Source organism: Phyllostomus discolor, chromosome 9 (assembly GCF_004126475.2).
Source record: "Phyllostomus discolor isolate MPI-MPIP mPhyDis1 chromosome 9, mPhyDis1.pri.v3, whole genome shotgun sequence".
In the NCBI taxonomy this organism is placed as follows: Eukaryota; Metazoa; Chordata; class Mammalia; order Chiroptera; family Phyllostomidae; genus Phyllostomus; species Phyllostomus discolor.
Window position 1 is genome coordinate 87,994,253 of NC_040911.2, and position 19,209 is coordinate 88,013,461.

At 52.4% G+C, this 19,209-nt stretch overlaps 1 protein-coding gene across 4 annotated transcripts in view; it reads left to right on the forward strand.

Annotated features, from left to right (window-relative positions):
- The window catches only part of DLGAP4 (DLG associated protein 4), a 192,320-nt gene that overhangs the window by 154,175 nt on the left and 18,936 nt on the right, over positions 1-19,209 (forward strand). For all 4 annotated transcript variants that reach the window (XM_028523757.2, XM_036009795.1, XM_036009794.1 and 1 more), the window contains 3 exons: positions 12,776-13,137; positions 15,728-15,816; positions 16,354-16,766. In XM_028523757.2, coding sequence (XP_028379558.1) covers positions 12,776-13,137; positions 15,728-15,816; positions 16,354-16,766 — 864 coding nt within the window. The remainder of the gene's footprint in view (positions 1-12,775; positions 13,138-15,727; positions 15,817-16,353; positions 16,767-19,209) is intronic.

Sequence of the window (19,209 nt, forward strand, 5' to 3'; positions counted from 1 at the left end):
TTAAAGAAAGAAAATGCCTCCAATAATAATGCAAAATCTGCTGCCCCTTTAACAACCCTGTCCGCCCTCTGGTTGTAGTGTGATGGCCTGGACTCTGTATGTGACCTCCTTCTGGGTATTTAAGGACAGTAGCCATGCCTTTCTGAATTATCTCCCTCTTCCAGGCCACTCTCCCAGTCTCTCTGAGCCCATCCTCGTGTTAGACAGGTGTGACTCATGGTGCACATGTGTCACAGTCCATTTGCGGCAAATCTGTGACAGGCATAAGTAATCAGTTACGGCTCTCTTGTTCAGTCAGTCCCAGGCTTTCTCATGCAATGCTGCTCCATTTGGCTACGCCCAGTCAGTACAGGAGGGATTTCATTGTGGCTTCTGCACTTTACTGTGAGTTTCTTGAGGACCAGGACTACTTACCCTGGGTCCCTAGTGCCCTCCCACAATGCCCCAAAAAATGGCTTCCCCTTTGTAAATAAGCCTTTGTCGTAATTGGATGGATTTGAGACTTTTCCCCATGTGGATTGTCCTCTTCTCATCAGGCTCCAATTTGGCGATGTCCCATGTCTGGAATTGCCAGCACTACACACATTATCCAGAGTTTAGTGAAGGCTGCCCCTCCGTGGTCCTGCACCTTTTCCTGTTGGTGCAGCCTCTGACCGTGTGTCTGTGGTCAGCAAGAACCGCCAAGGCACTTTTTCCACACATGCTGCTTTCTTTTGTAATTGTCTTTCTTGGGATTCTAAACCCAAGATATTAACATAAGCGCTGAGGACAAGGCCCTGTCACCTCCTCTGTCTCTGTGCCCAGACCAGGCACTGAGGCAGTCAGCATTGCCTGCGTTGACCTGAACTGAACTCTTGGTTTGCCCCTTTCAATTCTGTACTGTTCGTTTCATCCCATCTCTCGGCTGCCCAGGGTTCTTGGCTTCCGCCTCTGTCTCCTGATATACCACCTGTCACTCCAGGCCCAGTGAATGAGCCTGTTAACACTGTCTTTCTATTCTGGGATACACTCGGTCATTCAAAGTGATGAAATGAGCCAGCAGTCAAGGTGTGCAGTGTCTAGCTTAGCACACTGACCACGAGGGCCTGTAACAACTTGTAAAAAGCTAGGCTTTTGTGACCCATCACCAGGGTTTGACATCAACCCTCTGGAAGTGAGGGTGGTTTTTTGAGACTCCTGTAAGTAGTACTTACCGGGCTGAGCTCCTGGAACCACAGGGCTTTTGAAAGGCAGCCACAGGGTGCACATGTTAGGACCAGTATTTGAAAAGCCAAATCTTACATTCTTCACCCATCACCACCCACTGCCCCACCAGGTCACACAGGGGCTGTAAACATCAAGTTTTTGCATTGGACTGGAGCCATAGCAGCCAATAACTCTGCTCATCTTCTCCAATTCATCAGCTCCCAATGATAGTGGTTACAGCTTTGATATACGAGAAAATCATGATTCAATAACCACAGCTTGGAAGCTGGCATCTCTTAAGCTTGGACTCCCAGGGGTGGTGGTAATAAGGTATCCTGGGGGGTAGAGCAGGGGCCCCTGAGCAGAGCAGCTGGCAGAGCCAACTCCACAGATGGGTCTCTAAGGATAAATAAGACGATGTTTGTGGCAGATTCCAACACAGAATGGACGAAGTGTAAGTGTTGCCCGAAAGGCTCCTTATTGGATATAGTTGCAGCAGTTGTGGTTTTTGAGAAACAGCATGCTATTTGGGGACCACTGATCAGGGGCTGGAGGAGGCGGGCCTCGCAGGTGGATGCTTCCTGAACTCTGGAGCTCCAGGCTGGAGAACCTGAAGCATCTTCTTTGCTCATTGTGGGGGGAACAGGGAACACACCCACACTCAGCCCCAGGCCAGGGTCCCCACTCTGCCACCCGATCCTCAGGGAGTACATTCGCCTTTCTGATCTTTGGTTTTCTTGTGTGTACTATGAGGAGGTCAGATTAGTCTAATAGATCTCAAAATACCATTTGGAAGTTCCGTATGGATTTAAAAAGGAAAATGGAGCTGCTCCCAGGGACCTAGAGTAGGTGGGAGTCAAAAAGCCTTCCCCCAGACCCTTTGAGGGCTCCCAAAACCTGGTTTGAAAGTCAGTGGAATTACTGTCTCCTAGAACCACCCCTCTAGCCCTGGCATTTGGAAGCTCCACATACTCATTCCATCACCCAGCTGTGTGACCTAGAACAAGTGGCCTCACCTCAGCTTGGAAGCTGGCATCTCTCAAGCTTGGACTCCCAGGGGTGGTGACAATAAGGTAAAGCTCAGAGAGCCTTACTTAGAGGTTGTAGTGAGACTCTGCCAAGCTGGGGAAGTCCTAGGTGACTGGGAAACCCACATCAGGGGTTTCAGTATTTCTGGTGAGAGTGTCTAGATCCACACATCTGAAGAAGGGCCTGAGGAAAGGCAGTAAGTAACAGAGGTCACAGGTGGGACAGAGCACCTTTCTCTTCCATGTGCTCAGGTTCTAGTCCAGGAAGCACCAGGCCTCTGCCCCCGTGGCCAGCAGAAACAGGGACTGCCATCATCTGACTTAGAGGAAATCGTCAAACCCAGGGACGGGGCCTATGTAGCCCTGACTAGCGAACGGACCTGGCCAAGGTCTCAACCAGGCGCTGCTGGGTGGCACCCAAATCTAGCCCTGGGCAGTGCAGTAAAGTAGCTGACAGTGCTGGCTCTCAGTCAGAAAGGCTGAGCTCAAATCCTGGCTTGTGACCTTAGGCTAGTCACTTCTCTCAGAGTCTCACTTTTCTCCTCTTTGAAATGGAAATGATAAGCCTGGTGAAGGGTTGGTGAGCTGATAAAATTAAAGCACCTAATGCAAGGTCAGTTAATGGCCAGTCCTCGGTCAGGAGTGATGCTCTGCAGCTTGTGAAGTCTCTGGGTGAGCAGCTCCCCATCTTCTGAGAATCACCTGACCTGAACTGTGGGGTCCATCTGGAGGGCATGACGTAACCCCTTCCTCCTGCCCCTCTGGCTAGAACATGTTTGGATAGAAACCCCATACACCCTTGACCCCAAACGAGGATGTAAACAATGCTTAACCCCTGGGCCTATTAGGAACTGGGCCACACAGCAGGAGGTGAGCTGTGGGTAAGCCAGCACCATTACTCACATTACTGTCTGAGCTCCCTTCCCCCCAGCACCCCCCCATCCCCATCAGTGGAAAAATTGTCTTCTGTGAAACTGGCCTCTGGTGCCAAAAAGGTTGGGGACCACTGTCTTAAGGAGTAGCTGTCTTTGGAGGGACAGAGAATGTCACCCTAGCAACCAAACAGATTCCCTTTCCAGCAGCTGCTCCAGGTCCATGAAGGGGGATCTACATTTGTGCTCCGGATGGGGCTCTTCTACCACCTGTGTCCTGGTGCTAAGAGCCTGAAACCAGACCTGGGCTGCCTCAGTTTCAAGGTTTCCACGGGTCTCCTGCCTTTCCAAGGCAGGGGATCTCCCGGACAGGCTTCCTGGGAGCAGGGGTGAGGGGCTGAAGCTTCAAAGGGAGCAGAGAGGTGTAGGGCAGCTGCTCCCGCAGTCACAGATCATACGCCATAGACCATGGTGGCCAACAACCATGTATCTGCAGTGTTTTTAAAAACTTTAAATTAACTAACTCCACTTTTAAATTCAGAGGTTTTATTATTTTTTCAAAAGTCCAAATTTCTGGGGTTTTGCACACCTTTGGCAGCTCTAAGAATGCTGGGCCAACGTCCCCACCTGACAGCTTTGGGACAGAGGGGTTAGATGCCCATTCTCCCATTGACATTTGAACTGTGACCTCCGTTCAGGGCCAACCCAGTTCATTCACAGCTGAGAAAACTAAGGCTGAGGAAGGGTCAGGACCTGTGTCAGGTAGTCAGGTACACAGTCTACTGTGGCCAGTGTCAAGTTTAGAACCTGGCACTGTGGACTCAGAGCAGAGCTTTTGTACACTCCACTCTTAAAAATACAAAGCCTCTCATCTATAAAACATCAGTGATAATTATCTCCCCTCCTAAGCCTGCATCTGGAATAAAGTAGCACCTGGCCCAGGACTCACTCAGTAATGGTGCTTTTAAATCCGAACATGCGATATGCCTTGCCTAGGAAATGCTGCTGGGAGCACTGCTTGCTTTCTTTCTCTGCCACCTTCCAGAAATGGTTGCGTTTCGGACAATTTCTGATGCTCAGTGCTTAGGGTTTGTTGAGCCCTCATTCTCACAGTCTCAGTGCCCAACTTCAAGCAGAGTTGCTCAAGGCTCTACCTCCACAGATTGTGCATGTGTCTGTGTGTTTGTTGGAGGCTGACCTTAAGTGAGTTCAGAGTCCTGGCTCAGGGCATTAGATGACCCTGGTTAGGGTCAGGAGTAAATCATTCAGTCTCCCTGAGTCCCATTTTACCCAGCTGTCAAACAGGGATTTGTTCATTTGCGCAGTAAATACTGAGCCCAGCCGTGTATTGGGCCTGGTGCTGGGAAGGCACTCTAATTTTATGAAGTAGTTAAGGTCCCTGAGGGTGGGGACCTCTATTAAGATACTCAGGACCTCTGTCTGGTAGTGGGAGAGACAAAAGACAAGTGAACTGAAGAGTTGACCAATGCTTGAATAAAACAGAGTTCTCAGAGAAAGAATATCAGCTTTAGATGGGGGGATCGGGGGCCCCTCATTGAAAACATGACACCTGGGCCGACACCTAAAATCAGGGTGAGGAATAAGCATGCAAATTTGGGGTGAGGATCATGTCAGACAGGGAACAGCAGGTACAGAGGCCCTGAGGGAGGTGCGTGTTTGGAGTATTTGTGGAACAGCAAGAGGCTGATGAGGCTGGAATTGAATGAACGAGAGGAAGTGCAGGGACTGAGGCTGGAGCAGGAGGGCAGGGGCCAGTTCCCTTTTGTACACCAAGGTGCGCAGTGTGGACTCTCCTCTTCATGGAGTGGGGAGCCTTTGAATAGCTTTAGGAAGAGAAGGAAGTAATCCAATTTGTATATTAAAAAATTCCTCAGACTGCTGTTTGGAGAGTGATTGTGGGTGGGCTGGGCCACAGACAAAACAAGGAGGCCAGAGGGTAGGAAGTGGAAGCCTGGATCTGGCTGGTGGGGACAAGAGAAGCAGGTCTCTGGGAGATGTGTTTTTGTGGGGGAGGGGTAGGAAGAGGGAGATGGAATTCCCAGTCTTCTGGAGTACATCACTGAGTGCATGGGGTTCCCTCTCGGAGAGCGAGGCCAGTGTGGGAGAGAAGAGGATTCAGACTCATGCTGGACATGCTCAGCTTGAGATGGCCTTGGCATTTCACGCAGAGCATCTGGTACACTGGGCTGTTGGGGCAGGAGGTGATATAGCCCCCAGCTGCTCTCAGGTCTCCATGCGGTAAAACCCTCTGGCTGCAGGCTGGTTTGGGAGGACTTCATGAGGGATTCTGTGTGCAGAAGGCTGTCTCTGTTTCCATTGCCCAGGTGGCTCCAGGAAGCCAAGAACCCTGAGAGGAGGCAGCCCTCTCAGGCCTCCTTGCCTCTGTCCCTGTCTTCCCTACACCAGCTAAATTATCTAAATTCCACTTTGCCAGGCTGCGCCCTGCTTACATCTGACTTCCCGTATCTTGGGCTGTCCCGCCCTGCTCCTTTGTTCACGGAGGATCCCCTCACCTGAAAGCCAGGCCTTTCCTTGCCACTCGGTGTCTCTGGTCCATCCTTGCAGACCCTGTCAGCCTTAATGTCTTCCACAGAAGTGCCCTAGGCTGTTTCCCAAGGGGTGATCACTCTCCCCCTCACCTAGGAGCCATGGTAACAGGAGTTACAGGGACCCACCCCATGATTACAAAGCACCGTCATGTCTGTCATCTCCTTGGCTCCTTACTCATAGCACACTGGGTGTCTCACCCCGTTTTCTGAGCGGAACAGTTAATGTACCCAAGGCTGCCACCTCCCCATGACCCCTACTGAGTTAATGGACTGAATGTGGCATAAGGTAGTGGTCAGCCCTCAGGCAGCCTGAGTTCCAGCCCCAGCCTCAGCCCCTACACCAACACTAACACTGCCCAGCCTGGGAGGTGAGCCAGGACGAGTCGCTCACCTCTCCAAGCCTCTTATGTGAAGTGGGGCGATGACAGATCCATCTCACACATACCCATTTGGAGGGTTCAGTGGGCTAAAGTACGGTCGATTCTCATTAGTCACAGCCATCGTGTTCATAAGGTCTTACAAACTCTGAGTTAGCAAATGCCAAACGGCTACTCCTGAGGGAAATGCAGGGTCCCTACAAGCCTCTGTCCACATTTTCACCAACCAGTCAACACGTAACTTTGTTTTATATTTCTGTTTACAGATACCTTATTTAACATGTTGATTTATTAACGTTGAACTCAGCCAACAGTACTACCACTCTCACACCTGAACAAGGCATATCTAACACGTGTTTTCTTTGGAAGGTGCATCACAGCCTTCGTCCACTTAGGGACACTAGACAGGACTCCAGCACTACACGTGGGGGTCACTTTAAACAGAGATCACCAAGAGAAAGCACAAAAGTATGGAAAACAGCTCTAGAGAGACCCGGAAAAGGACACGCGCTTGCAGCGTGAGAGCTGGACAAAATCATCCCTTCGTTCAGCCTCGCGCAGGGACCTGTGCGTTGGGTGACTCACATTTGCAGGCTTTGCACACACGTCTGTGAGTGACTAGAAAGCCCCACGAGTATGGATTTGAGGGTCACAAAGAAATTTTAGCAAGTAAGTGAATTCACAGATACAGAATTGTGAATAATGAGAACCGACTGTGCACTCTGGTCGGTGCTCAGTAAAGGCCCGCTGTCCGCACCGGACCCACTGCCAGTAGGAGTGCATTCCGGCTCCCAGATAAGCCTCTGAGATGGGCCAGGGCTCCCAGAGCTCTGCATTTTTGTCTTCCCCAGCCTGTCGCCTTTCTGACTGGCTCCCATGGACTTAAGGGTCCGAGGCAGGTACAGATTCTGGGGGCCCCGAATGCCCCTGAAGGGTTTGTTCGAAGGCCACTGAGTGGGTTGTGGCAGCATTGAAAAATTTCAGACAAAGCAGTGACATAGCTGGATTCCACAAACATCCGGGAGGGGCGGAGGAGGGGCAGGAATGGCAGGAATGGCGGGGCAGGAGACTGGGGGGCCAGGGGTAGTTGCGTTGGTTGGTGGTATAGGGAAAAATGACCCTAGATCAGTGGGAGAAAGGAAGGATGAGAGAGGCCATTAGGGAGCACTTATTGTTGGGGAGTGCTAGAGGAACCCCAAGAGAATGTTGAGACAAGAGCTGCTCTCAGTTCTTCTTGCTGGAGTTTGAAATTAAAGTTTGATAACTTTAACTCTTACAGCACAGCAAGGGAGGTGACTTCCAGACTGACACAGTAGGAAAGTGGGGATCACATCTGCTACCAACGGGAAAGTGGCTCTGGAAGGGCAGTCTGTCCCTGATGCTGACCTAGCTACTTGAAATTTTTCCCAGTTTCCCCTGCTTTGGGGGAAGAAGCAGAGGGAAGGAGGAAGGAAGTTGAGGCTGGATGGGTGGGTGGGAGCCTTGATTTCTGGGTATGTGGGATCAAGCATACAAATGAGTTGCTTAATTTAGCTGTGTGGTTTGACAAGTTATGCAGTAAAAGAATGGGGTCTTGAGGGTCCTCAGCCCTTTCCCTGACAAGCCTGGCAGAGGCTGCAAAGAGAGTTTAGGGGGTTCTGTCTCTAAGTCCACCCCTGCCCCTTCGTGTAGGGCCTTGGCTGGGGCCCACTGCCGTGGGTCCCATGCTGTCTGTGGTCTCCTGCATCTGTTCCTGTTCTAGGCCTCTTCTTCGGCCCTCCATCCCAGTCACTCTTCCGAATGTCTGAAGCTCTGTTTAACCATCTTACACACCTTGACATTAAAAAGCAAAATGTAGAGACAGATTCATTATGACCTAATAAATAGAGTTTGCCGGATAAGAATCTTGAGGCAGAAAGCAGAGCTGAGACAAAGGGAGCCTCTACTTAGAAGAAGCAAGGACTTGTGCACTATGAGGCAGGGAGGCTGGGCTGTGGGTCTGGGACCAGGGCAGGTTACATGGAGGACGCATCGCACAACTGGCTTCTGTCTGAACCTTGGCATGAGGGACTGGCACAGTCAACGTGGGGTTGAGGAAGCATACGGCTCCTGGGGTGGGGTCACTGCCCATGCTGCTGTGGCTCCACGGTGCTTCCCTCAGGGCCTTTGAAATACGCACAGGGACCAGCTGTAGATGGTCACACTGGAGGGACGCTCACCTCTAAGCTTCCCAGACAATCTGAAAGTCTTCCAGAATGAATGGACAAAGAGTTGGACTCATGTGCCACGCGGTTAGTTGTGGCACATAGAACATCTCCCTAGGACAATTACATCCTGGAGGGTGCAGAACTGGCCAGGTCCAACATCTTTGGTCTTGAAAGCTGAATTGGCAGATGATGGTTGTGTGCTCCCTGGGCTGGGTACTGGGCCACCGACAACACTCGGGACACACTTTCAAAGTCTTTGGAATCATGGCCACAGCCTAGAGTTCTCCAGCTGATCCACAGAGAAAGGAGAGGGGCAGACTGCCTGGGCCAGAAAGAACTGAGAGTGAAGAGACTGGCTGGAGGATGAGAAGCAGACAGGACATGAAAGGGGATTCTGGCAGAAACAAGTGCATGTGCAAAAGCTTGGGTGCATGAAGAGTGAGGTGTGTTTGGGAAAGTGTGCATTCGGTTCTGACGCTGGAAGGAGCATGCTGGGAGTGGGAGGGTGGGGGGTGACACTGCACAGAGGGGTGTGTAGGACGAAGCTAAAGGGGCTCCAAATTTAGGAAGGGGCTAGAACCTTGGATACTAAAGCTGGGAGCCTTCACTATGGCTAAATAATCGTGAGTTTTTGCATTGGGAGGAGTAGTGTTACAGTAATGATGAGGTTCATTTTTCTCATTCACCAAATATTTGTTGTGAGCTGTCTTTGCTTGAGGTATTACCCTGGGCCTGTGGTACGACCTGCTGTGCCAAGACAGACAGTTCCCCAGCTGCCCCGGGCCTGTTACCATCGAGTCAGATCCCTAAATGAGCTCCGACAAACAGCAGGTGCTCTGATGGAGACCCTGGGTGACACGACGGTGGAGGGCCATCAAGGGAGGCCTCTGAGGGTGCGACATTTGAGAAGTTAGGCGGTGAGAGCAGCTTTCCAGGCAGAAGGAACCACATGGATGAAGTCCGTGAGGTGGGAGAAGGGTGTTGGGAATGAGAAACGAAGTCGGAAGGGACAGGGAAGGTGACGGCCTGGTTCACTAGTATTTCACACGCGGGAAATGAGGGGCGTCCTTTGCAGTCAGGTCCCAACCCCTCTGCCCTGGAGGTAATGGTGCTCAGAGCTGAGGGTGCCTATCACCAAGGGAGCCCATAGGCCCCGAAATCCTCTGTTAGTCACACTGCTTATCTGGCTGTGACCTGTGGCCCTGGGAGACATAGAGAATCCAAGATAAGTTCACTTTTCCTCTTATCACATCTAGCCATCTGGCCTGGCCTCCTGCTAGTGCACCTTCCCTCTAATGAGTGGCTGCCTCAGACTGGGCTCAGAGCCTCTGAGAATGCGCCAGCAGCGTTTGGGCCTAGTCAACCCAGAGAGTGAGGTTGGAAGGTTAGTCCTCAGTGCAGACCCCTGGCTGTGGGCAACCCCCTTGCCTGCTGGGGCAGGGGGGCTACCTCTTCCACACAGATCCCTACGCACAGGGACTTCTCCAGGCCAGTGTCAGCCCCACCCCAAAGTTAGAGACACTGCCTCCGCCAGGCCTGGAGCCCAGTTCTGGCTCCTCGTACTCACTGCTGTCTCCTTTGGGAGGGTATTCTCCCTGTAAACACTTTGTGCAGATTAGGGCTTCACACTTTTGATCTAGGGCAGAAAATACCAGGGAAGCCCTGCTTCCTTGGGGATATGTAGGCCAAACCAGTTCCTGAAATCTCCAGTGAGTCCTGTCTCTGCTGGACATTGCTGGCCACTGGCTGCAGGGCACTGCTCTTGGGGGAAACTGCTCCTTGGCTGGTCAGAGAACCATCCATCCTCCCCACCAGTGACTGGGGAGCACTAAATGTTGGCTCCCCCTTCACCCCCAGCTCTAGCTCCCTCTGCACCAGAAACCAGTAGGAGCCATGCCAGCCTTGGGCTACTGCCCGGGCCATCACTCTGCATGTATTCAGTGTTTCGCAGTTTCCTTTCATGCGTAGGTCCACATATCTACTGTCAAGTACAACAGTCCCATCAGTGAGCACACGCAGGGGTTCCTCCTCACCACACCCACGTCCCTCCAGGCCTCCCTAGCACCCCTCCCCTTCACCTCCCCACCACGCACCAGTTTGTCCCCCATCTCTATAATTAGGTGATTTCAAGAATGTTTTTTAAATAGAATCAGGCATCACATGACTTTCTGAGATGGCTTTTTGCACTTGGCATAGTTCACTTGAGAGTCATCCAAGCCGTTGCTTCTCTCAGTGGCTCGTTTCTCTTCATCGTTGACAGTGCCCCACAGTCTGGATGTGCCCCAGTGTACCCCCCCGTTCACCCGCTGAAGGACACCTGTGTGGTTTCTAGCTTGGGGCCATTACCAGTAAAGCTGCCTCGGACATTCATGTTTTTGTGGACATGTTACCAGTTCCGTGCAATAAATGCCCAAGAGTACATTGCTGAGTTGTATGGTAATTGTATGTTTAGTTTTAAAAGAACTGCCAAACCATTTTCCAGGGTGATTATATCATTTTCCATTTCCACCAGCAACATATGCGTGACTCAGTTTATCTACGCCGTCGCTAGCGTTTTGTGTTGTCACCATTTTTATTTTAGCCATTCTGTTAGGTTTGCTTAGTGAGAACTCAGTGAGAGATGAATAGATTCTTCTTCTTTGGGAGGGGATTAGTTTTATTTATAGATTTTAGAGAGAGAGGAGGCGGAGGAGAGAGAGACACCCATTTGTTGTTTCACTTATTTATGCATTCTTTGGGTATTTCCTGTGTGTGCCCTGACCAGGGGTCAGACCCGCAACCTTGGTGTGTTATGATGACACTCTAACCACCTGAGCTGCCCGCCAGGGCCAGAGGGCTCGATTCTGTTGTCCACAGTACCTGTGGCACTGGGCTGCATTTCATGGATGTCCATCAGGCCATTACCATCTCAATAACAGGTAGCCCCTCGAAGGCAGGGCTTAAACTCATTCATCTGGTTCCCACTCCCAGCCTGGGCTCAGACCCAGGTAGAGGCTTGTTTCAGCCCTCACTGGGAAAAAGGCAGTTGGAGTTAAGATGCTGAGAAAAACTGTTAGATCATACCCAGCCCCTCACAGCAAGTGGCTACTGCTGTTTGAGAAGTCCCTTCCAGCCCTGGATGGTGTGGCTCAGCTGGTGGGAGCGTTGTCCAGTTCACCAAAGGGTCGCCGATTCAGTTCCCGGTCAGGGCACGTGTCTGGGCTGCAGGCTCAGTCCTGGTGGGAGCATGCATGGGAAGCAGCCAATCAGTTTTTCTCTTTCTCTTCCCCTCCCCCCTAAAAATCAATAAACATGTCCTTGAATGAGAATAAAATAAACCTTAAAGAATTACTTTCTCAAAAAACAAGCAGCATTTTCCATTTTAGGCAAAAAGTTTCAGCATTAAGAAGCCAAATGTGGCCATGGCTGGTGTGACTCAGTGGATTGAGCCCTGGCCTGCAAACCAAAAGGTCGAGGGTTCGATCCCCAATGAGGGCACATGCCTGGATTGCAGGCCAATGTTTCTCTCCCTCTTTCTCCCTCCCTTCCCTTCTCTCTAAAAATAAATAAAGTCTTTAAAAAATAGCCCTGGCTGGCGTAGCTCAGTGGATTGAGCTCGGGTTGGGAACCAAAGTGTCCCAGGTTCGATTCCCAGCCAGGGTACATGCCTGGGTTGCAGGCCATAACCCCCAGCAACCGCACATTGATGTTTCTCTCTCTGTGTCTATCTCCCTCTCTTCCCTCTCTAAAAATAAACAAATAAAATCTTTAAAAATAAATAAATAAAATAAAACAGAACATGCTTATCCTGTTTAAAAAAAAAAAAAAGCCAAATGTGGGCCTTTGCTGTTCTGTGCCCCTGCTGTGAGCCACCCCCAGGCCAGGTGGGGGGTGGGGTTCAAAGGTAACCTCAACTCCCACCTGTGGCAGGTCCTGGTTCCCTGAATCTTGGTGGAGAACAGAGCCAGACCAGGTCTGATGGAGTAGTGAGGGCGGCAGACTGGTATACAGGGTTTTCACATAATGAGGGGAAGTGCAGTTGGAAGGGCAGGATGGGGAAAGGGTTAGCTGGGCCCTGAAGGATGTGTTGGTCTCGGGTCAGACACGAGGGGGCATCCAAGTAGAGGGAACAAGGGTAAAGGGCAGGTAGAGTAGAGGGAGCGGAGCGGTAGGTCTCAGTGAGCCCTGAGGAAAGCAGGTGCAGTATTTTGCAGTCACTGCCTCCCCTGCCAAGGATCAGGCTGTCACAGCCTATGGCACCACGAGCATTACCTTCTAGCCCATGTCCCAGCTGGATAACACCTTTGTGCGTGACTATGAGGTGGAGGGTGTCTTTGGTCGATGTTGGCATCCCCCACTAGACTTGGCCTTGGCCTCACGTGAGGGTGGCCAGGGCCTGTGTCTGTCTGTCTTGGTCATTGCTGTGTCCAACCCTCATTCTCTAGCTCCAGAAATCCCCGCTGAGGGAGTGGCTGAGGCAGAGTTAGGGCCAGGTCAGGTAGGGCCTCAGACTTGAAAAGGGAGTAAGAGAGTTGGGGGCCTCACCTTCTCCCCTGCCCTTCTCTCGCCCTTCTGCAGGTTCATCATGCCTAGTGGCATATAAGAAGACCCCGCCACCGGTCCCTCCACGCACCACGTCAAAGCCGTTTATCTCAGTCACGGTCCAGAGCAGTACTGAGTCTGCCCAGGATACCTACCTGGACAGCCAGGACCACAAGAGCGAGGTGACGAGCCAGTCAGGCCTGAGCAACTCATCGGACAGCCTGGACAGCAGTACCCGACCACCCAGCGTGACACGAGGCAGAATCACCCCAGCCTCCGAGGCCCCAGAACCACCTCCAAAGCATGCAGCTCTGAAGAGTGAACAGGGGACGCTGACCAGCTCTGAATCCCACCCTGAGGCCATCCCCAAAAGGAAATTGTCATCTATAGGAATACAAGTAGGGGCCCTTTCGCACTCTGTGTCCTCAGCTCGCTCCGTGCACCTGTCTGTGTGTAATTACATCTGGTAGAGGCCCACTAGGTCTCCTGGGCAAAAGTGATTGATCTTTGTATTTTGTGGGAGCAGTCCCAAGTAATCAAACCAAATTCCACCCCTAGCCACACCTTCCTTACGTTTGCCCACACCTGCTGTGCAGTCTGCAACTGTGGGCACCCGTCCCTGTTACTCCAATGGGTCATCCCAGTGAATGTAGTTACACTCAGCCAGCCATTTCTTGTCCACTGTTTGTCCACTGTCTGTCTGTCCACTCCACCTTCTGCCCTGCCAGCCGATACGTGGGAGGCGGGACTGGCCTAACAGTTCTCTAATCCAAGGTCAGCTCGGGTGCGGAGGCCACAGCCCCGCTTGGCGGTGGGAGCAGCGTGGAGCATAGACGCGGATGGGCCAGGGGCCCAGGACCCAGGGCCCTTGAGCCATGGGGGTTGTTCGAGGGGACCGTTGCCCAGAGCCCTCTCGGGCCTTGGGGACAGGTAGGTGGCTCAAGGCACCAGGCCCACGTCAAGTTGAGAAGTGTGATGCTGTTCCAGATGTCCCCCTCTGTGGGAAAGGATGCAGGGATATAGCTCCCCGGGGCCACGTAGCCAAAGCTAACAGACTCTCCTGGAAACCCAACTCAACTGAGCGCCCACGGCCATGACACAGCAGGGCAGGTGCACCAGCTTCCCTCCCCACACCACTGCTTCACTGCCCCTCCTGCATGCACTCAGCATCAGTAATCTTTTTTTTTTTTTCTTAATTAGCAGAGCTGGGAAAACTTGGGCCCTGCCCTGCAGTTTACAAAAGTTGCTCTAAATCCAGATTGAGAGGGTTCTCCATGGCCTGGCTAGACCTCCGGGCTAAAGTGGAGCACACTCGGCAGAGAATGGAGGCAGCTACTTTGGGCCAAGGTCTTGGGGGAGGTGGAACACCCACCAACCCCCAGGCGCAATCAGGGAGATCAAGGCAGTGCGTATTGTGGCTTGGAGATCTAAGATTGCTTTACGTTAGATGGGATCTGCATTCTCCCAGTCGCTCCTGAGCCGCTGGACACACTGAGTAGATGACAAAGCACTGGAATGCAAAAGGAACATGGAGCGTAAAGGGCTCACTGGCCAGTTTCTTGCATTTGCCTAAAATTTTTTCCTCCAAGAGGCAGCTCTGGACTTCAGTTTCCCACTTGTATAAGGAAAGAGTTGGCCAGGAGACTCTTCGGTTTTCTGGGCTCCTTCATGAGGTTTCCAGCCCCTACCCTGTACCACATCCCAGGAGGGATTCCGAGGAACACAGAAAGTAGCCTAGCCTCTGACTCTTGGTCCTGACCACCCAGGGTCTTTGTTTGGGCAGCCCCACTCTCTCCCGGCCAAACCAGATGCTCTTATCTTTCCAGAACATCTGAAGGAGGGTTAGTCTCAATCCTTGACTTTGCCCAGAAGTTTTCATGGGGATAAGAACTCAATTTCTTGGGCCGACCCTGGGCTTCCCCTTCCCCAGGTTCACCTCCACTCCTATTCCATGCTCTTGTCCAGTGACGCTGCATTTCCTGAGCTTCTTGCTGAGGGAGAAATGCGGCCACTCCCCATGTGGAGGAGAAGCCTGGTGCTCCTCACCTGGCCCCAGAAACCCCTCTGGCCCCTGCTGCTGCTTTATAGTGAAGAGACTGGAGAGTCCTCAGTTTCCAAAGATAGCTTGACAAGCCTTGTCCCACCACTTCGTACCTCAAGCCCTAGGTCAAGCGTAGGTTCTCCTTGGTTCCTGAGCAGTGCGGAAGGGCTGGCCCAGCTGCTCCATGGCCACACACCTTTCCCAGAAAAAGGCAGGCCCAAGGCATCATAGCAGCCATGTTTCCTTCCTTTTCACGAGTATAGAGAAAGTGCTAGCTTTGCATTTGGCCCTGGTCCTTGCTACTGTTCCCCAGGCCCACCGGTGCTGAAGGTAGTCTCAGCCAAGTGTGACCAAGGCCCAGGGATGGCATCCCACAGTGTCCAGGGACTTCGCCAGCTTTGCTTTGGTGGCAGTTTTCAAATCCAGAGCTACTCACTGTCCAAGCTTTGCCTCTAGTACAGGCGCCTCCAGCCTGTCCTTCAGCGGCAGGGTTGGGGGACTGACCTCGAGACAGCCCCGTCTTCAACTGCACCCGATAACGGCTGTGGCTTTGTGTGTGTGTGTTTTCTTTCTCTTTCGTCGTCCTTTTTTTTCTCCTCTGATGCGTGTAAAGGAGAGGACTAGAAGGAACGGTTCCCACCTCTCGGAGGACAACGGACCCAAAGCGATCGATGTGATGGCACCCTCCTCAGAGTAGGGAAAGCCAGTCATCTCCACCCCATCCCACCTCCCGCCCACCTGCCCGCCCGCCTCCGCGCGAATGAGCAGTGCCCGGCTTAACCTGGTCTGGCCTCGGGCCCACGTGCAGTGTCCGCATGCCTCGTGTTTGTCTGTCCACACGTCCGTTTGCGTCGTCCCACTAATGTGAATTTCAGCAGCAAGTGTGGTGTTTGTTTTTTATTTTTGTCTTTGTCTCCGTGCCGTTGCTGTCATTGTCCTTCAATAAGGTTGACTGCATTCAGCCAGTGCCAAAAGAGGAGCCCAGTCCCGCTACCAAATTCCAGTCCATCGGGGTTCAGGTAGAGGACGACTGGCGGTAAGTCGTACGGAGGTGGTGGCTGCTTCTCCCCTCTCCTCTTCCTTCCTCTGCTCTCTCCTCCCTTGTGCCTTCTCCTCCTGCTCTCCCTAACCCACTTCTCCTTGCCGGATTTCTAATAACCCAGCTGGGTTGGGGTGTGGGCTGTGGCCCAGGCATGGGAGGCTGGGCAGGCAGGCGGGCGGGCAAATGAGCAGTTGCTCTGTGAGATGAATCAGCCCGCAGGGGGTCAAGGCCGGGCTGAGACATGAGCTACCCCGATGCTGGTGGGCTTCCTGGCCCCACTGCAGTAAACAGGCAACCTTATGACCTTGTCTGTGTGTGTGTATGCGTGTGGGTGTGGGCGGGGTGGGGCAGAGCCAGGGCTGAGCAGAGAATGAGATGGGGCTGTGGGACCTGCTTCAGGCGCATGGTGAGCAGATGATGCATCCGTTTCTCTGTCTCCCGTGTGTGCGGTTGGGGTGGCCTCTGATCTTTGGCCCTCTTAGTGACTCTCACCTCTTCCTGTCCCCACCCCACACCACCCCCCACCCACAGAAGCAGTGCTCCCTCTCACAGCATGTCCTCCCGCCGGGACACCGACTCAGACACCCAGGACGCCAATGACTCGAGCTGTAAGTCATCTGAGAGGAGTCTCCCAGATTGTACCCCACACCCCAACTCCATCAGCATCGATGCCGGCCCTCGGCAGGCCCCCAAGATTGCCCAGATCAAGCGCAACCTCTCCTATGGAGACAACAGTGACCCGGCCCTAGAGGCGTCGTCGCTGCCCCCACCCGATCCCTGGCTTGAGACCTCCTCCAGCTCGCCCGCGGAGCCCGCACAGCCCGGGGCCTGCCGCCGAGATGGCTACTGGTTCTTGAAGCTACTGCAGGCAGAAACGGAGCGGCTGGAGGGCTGGTGCTGCCAGATGGACAAGGAGACCAAAGAGAACAACCTCTCTGAAGAAGGTGGGTGCCACAGGGACGTCCCCCGGGGTGAGGGGAGCAGGGCCGCACATCTAGTTTTGCACCTTCGGGCCGGACAGCCCCAGGGCCTCCGAGTGGGGAGGGTCTCTCAGGTCCTCCTCCTGGGTCAGCTGTGAGCTCATCTCTTCCTTTCGTTCATTCTTCTGTCCATCCATCTACCTAGCCAGACCTTTTTCCAGAAAGAGTTTATGGCTGTAGCTGCTAGTTGAGTAGGCTGTGGGGTCAGCCACACCTGGGTTTGAATCCTGGCTCTTCCCTTACTAGTGAAGTGACCTTGGAAAGGTTTTTCTGAGCCTCCATTTCCTTATCTGTCACGTGGCGCTTATCCACCCTCTGACTGCTTAAGCACACTGTAAGGGTTGAGTGCCGTAGTGCTCGCAAAGGACCCAGGACGTGCTGGTGTGCCCTGAGTGTGCCTTCAGCGGCTCTGCACTGAGAGCCTACTATGTGGGCCTGTGCAGGGTGTGAGGAGCTGTGTGTGGGTGAGACAGAAGTCATCTGCTTTTCCACTTATGTTTCTATCTGTGTCATGCCTATTTCTAAAAATTCCCCTGGTGAATTAGTTCAAGAAAGCTAGAAATACGTAGGCTCTCCTGTGAGCCTGAACTCACAGATGGTCGATTCATAGGAGAGCAGTGGTTCGGAGGTAGGCCACCGCGGAAAGCACCAGGGCACGGTCCCGGGAGCCATGCCCTGTGCTGGCCTGGCTAGGCCAAAGCTCCCGTCCCCAGCTAGCCCCTCCACAGAACATCCACGAAGGACGGGCCTCCAGACAATGGGGGGGGGGGGGAGCCAGCACCCCACTGACGATGGGGCGGGGCCTGAGGGAGCCCGTGGATGACTCAAAGAGCGTTTCAGAGTCACCATTCTCACCATCCTCTAGGCCAGTTCCCATCTTTGAGGTCACACCCGCTGTGTGTGTGCAGGGAACTGTTAGGAGGTATACACCTAGTAGCTTTTTATAATAATAGCCTTTTAAAAACTGGAATGGAGGCAAGGATCAGTGAGAGCACTAAAAGGCTCCTGCGAAACCGCCCATCCCACTGCCGCCACGCCGCCTTAGCCTTCGCTGCTGCCGGCCTCGTCAGCTGTGCACGCTGTATTTACATTTCCCTTCATCCTTCTTTAACGTGATTCCCTTTGTGTCATCCGTGCCACTCATCGTCACCACACTGAGTTCCTGCTGTAACAGACGAGTGCACCCCCATCCTGGGTCCCACCTCTGTGTCTCACATCACATCATGGTTTGGAGTTAAATAACAACCAATACTTCTGTGAGCCTGTAAATAATGTTCCCTGCGGAGCCTAATAACATGTTATGATTTCATTTTCTTTCCTCGTACATTTTGTTTTTCCTAGAATGAATAGTACCCCATCTTCCTGGTATACTTTATTTTATAAGCTCCTACCTGTAATCTTCGCACTTGCTCTACTAGATCCACCCGCCCTCCAGATAGGCAGACACGATTTCCTGTTCTTCCTGGTGCTGTCTCCTGCCCTGACCTGGCCAGCTGCTGTCCAGTGGTTTCCCTTTTCGTCCCCTGGGACTGCCCTTGGCTACTTTCCCACGGTGGACACCCTGCTTTTTGGACCACGTGGCCTTTCTCTTTCTTGGCTCCAGACTCCCCTTTTACTGCAGCATACCTTCAACTGCCACGCCTTTCATTCAGACCTCCCGCAGTCTGCTGGGTGTGGAGTTGAAAGTTATAAATATGAACTATGTATAAATGTGTTTATATGTGTATATATAACTTATATATGCAGTTGAAAATAACATTCCCTCAGAATCTCAAAGGCCGTAATGTGTTAGCTTTCATTACTTACACTGAAAAGTCTGATGCCATTCCAGTTCTGTCCTTTGTATGCTTTTATCTTTGGAAGCTATTAGGGTCTTCACTGTACTTCTCTTGTAAAATTTCTGAGTGCTGTGCCATGGATGGGTCTTTGCCCATTTATCGTACCGGTAATGAATAGGCCGTTTCTGTGTGGAGACTCTGGTCTTCCATTTCTGAGAATAGTCTTGCATTCAGTTCTAAAAATAATTTCCTCTCTTTCATTTATTACTCTGTTCTCGCTGTCTGAGATTGTCGTCACCCAGATGTTGGACCTGCTGGAGTGATCCTCAGTCTTGGATCTTTTTCTCCTTGTAGCTCTTTTTTTGTTTCTTTCTGGAAGGCCTTCTTCGTCATTTTCCACACTCTGACAACTTACTAAGATACTCACACGCCATAAAATTTGCTCTTTTAGCCCTGGCTGGTATGGCTCAGTGGACTGAACACTGGCCTGCCAACCAAAGGATCACTGGTTTGATTCCCAGTCAGGGTACATTCCCTGACCTGGGTTGTAGGCTAGGTCCCCAGTGTGGGGGGCACACGAGAGGCAACCACACACCGATGTTTCTCTCCCTCTCTTCCTCCCTCCCTAA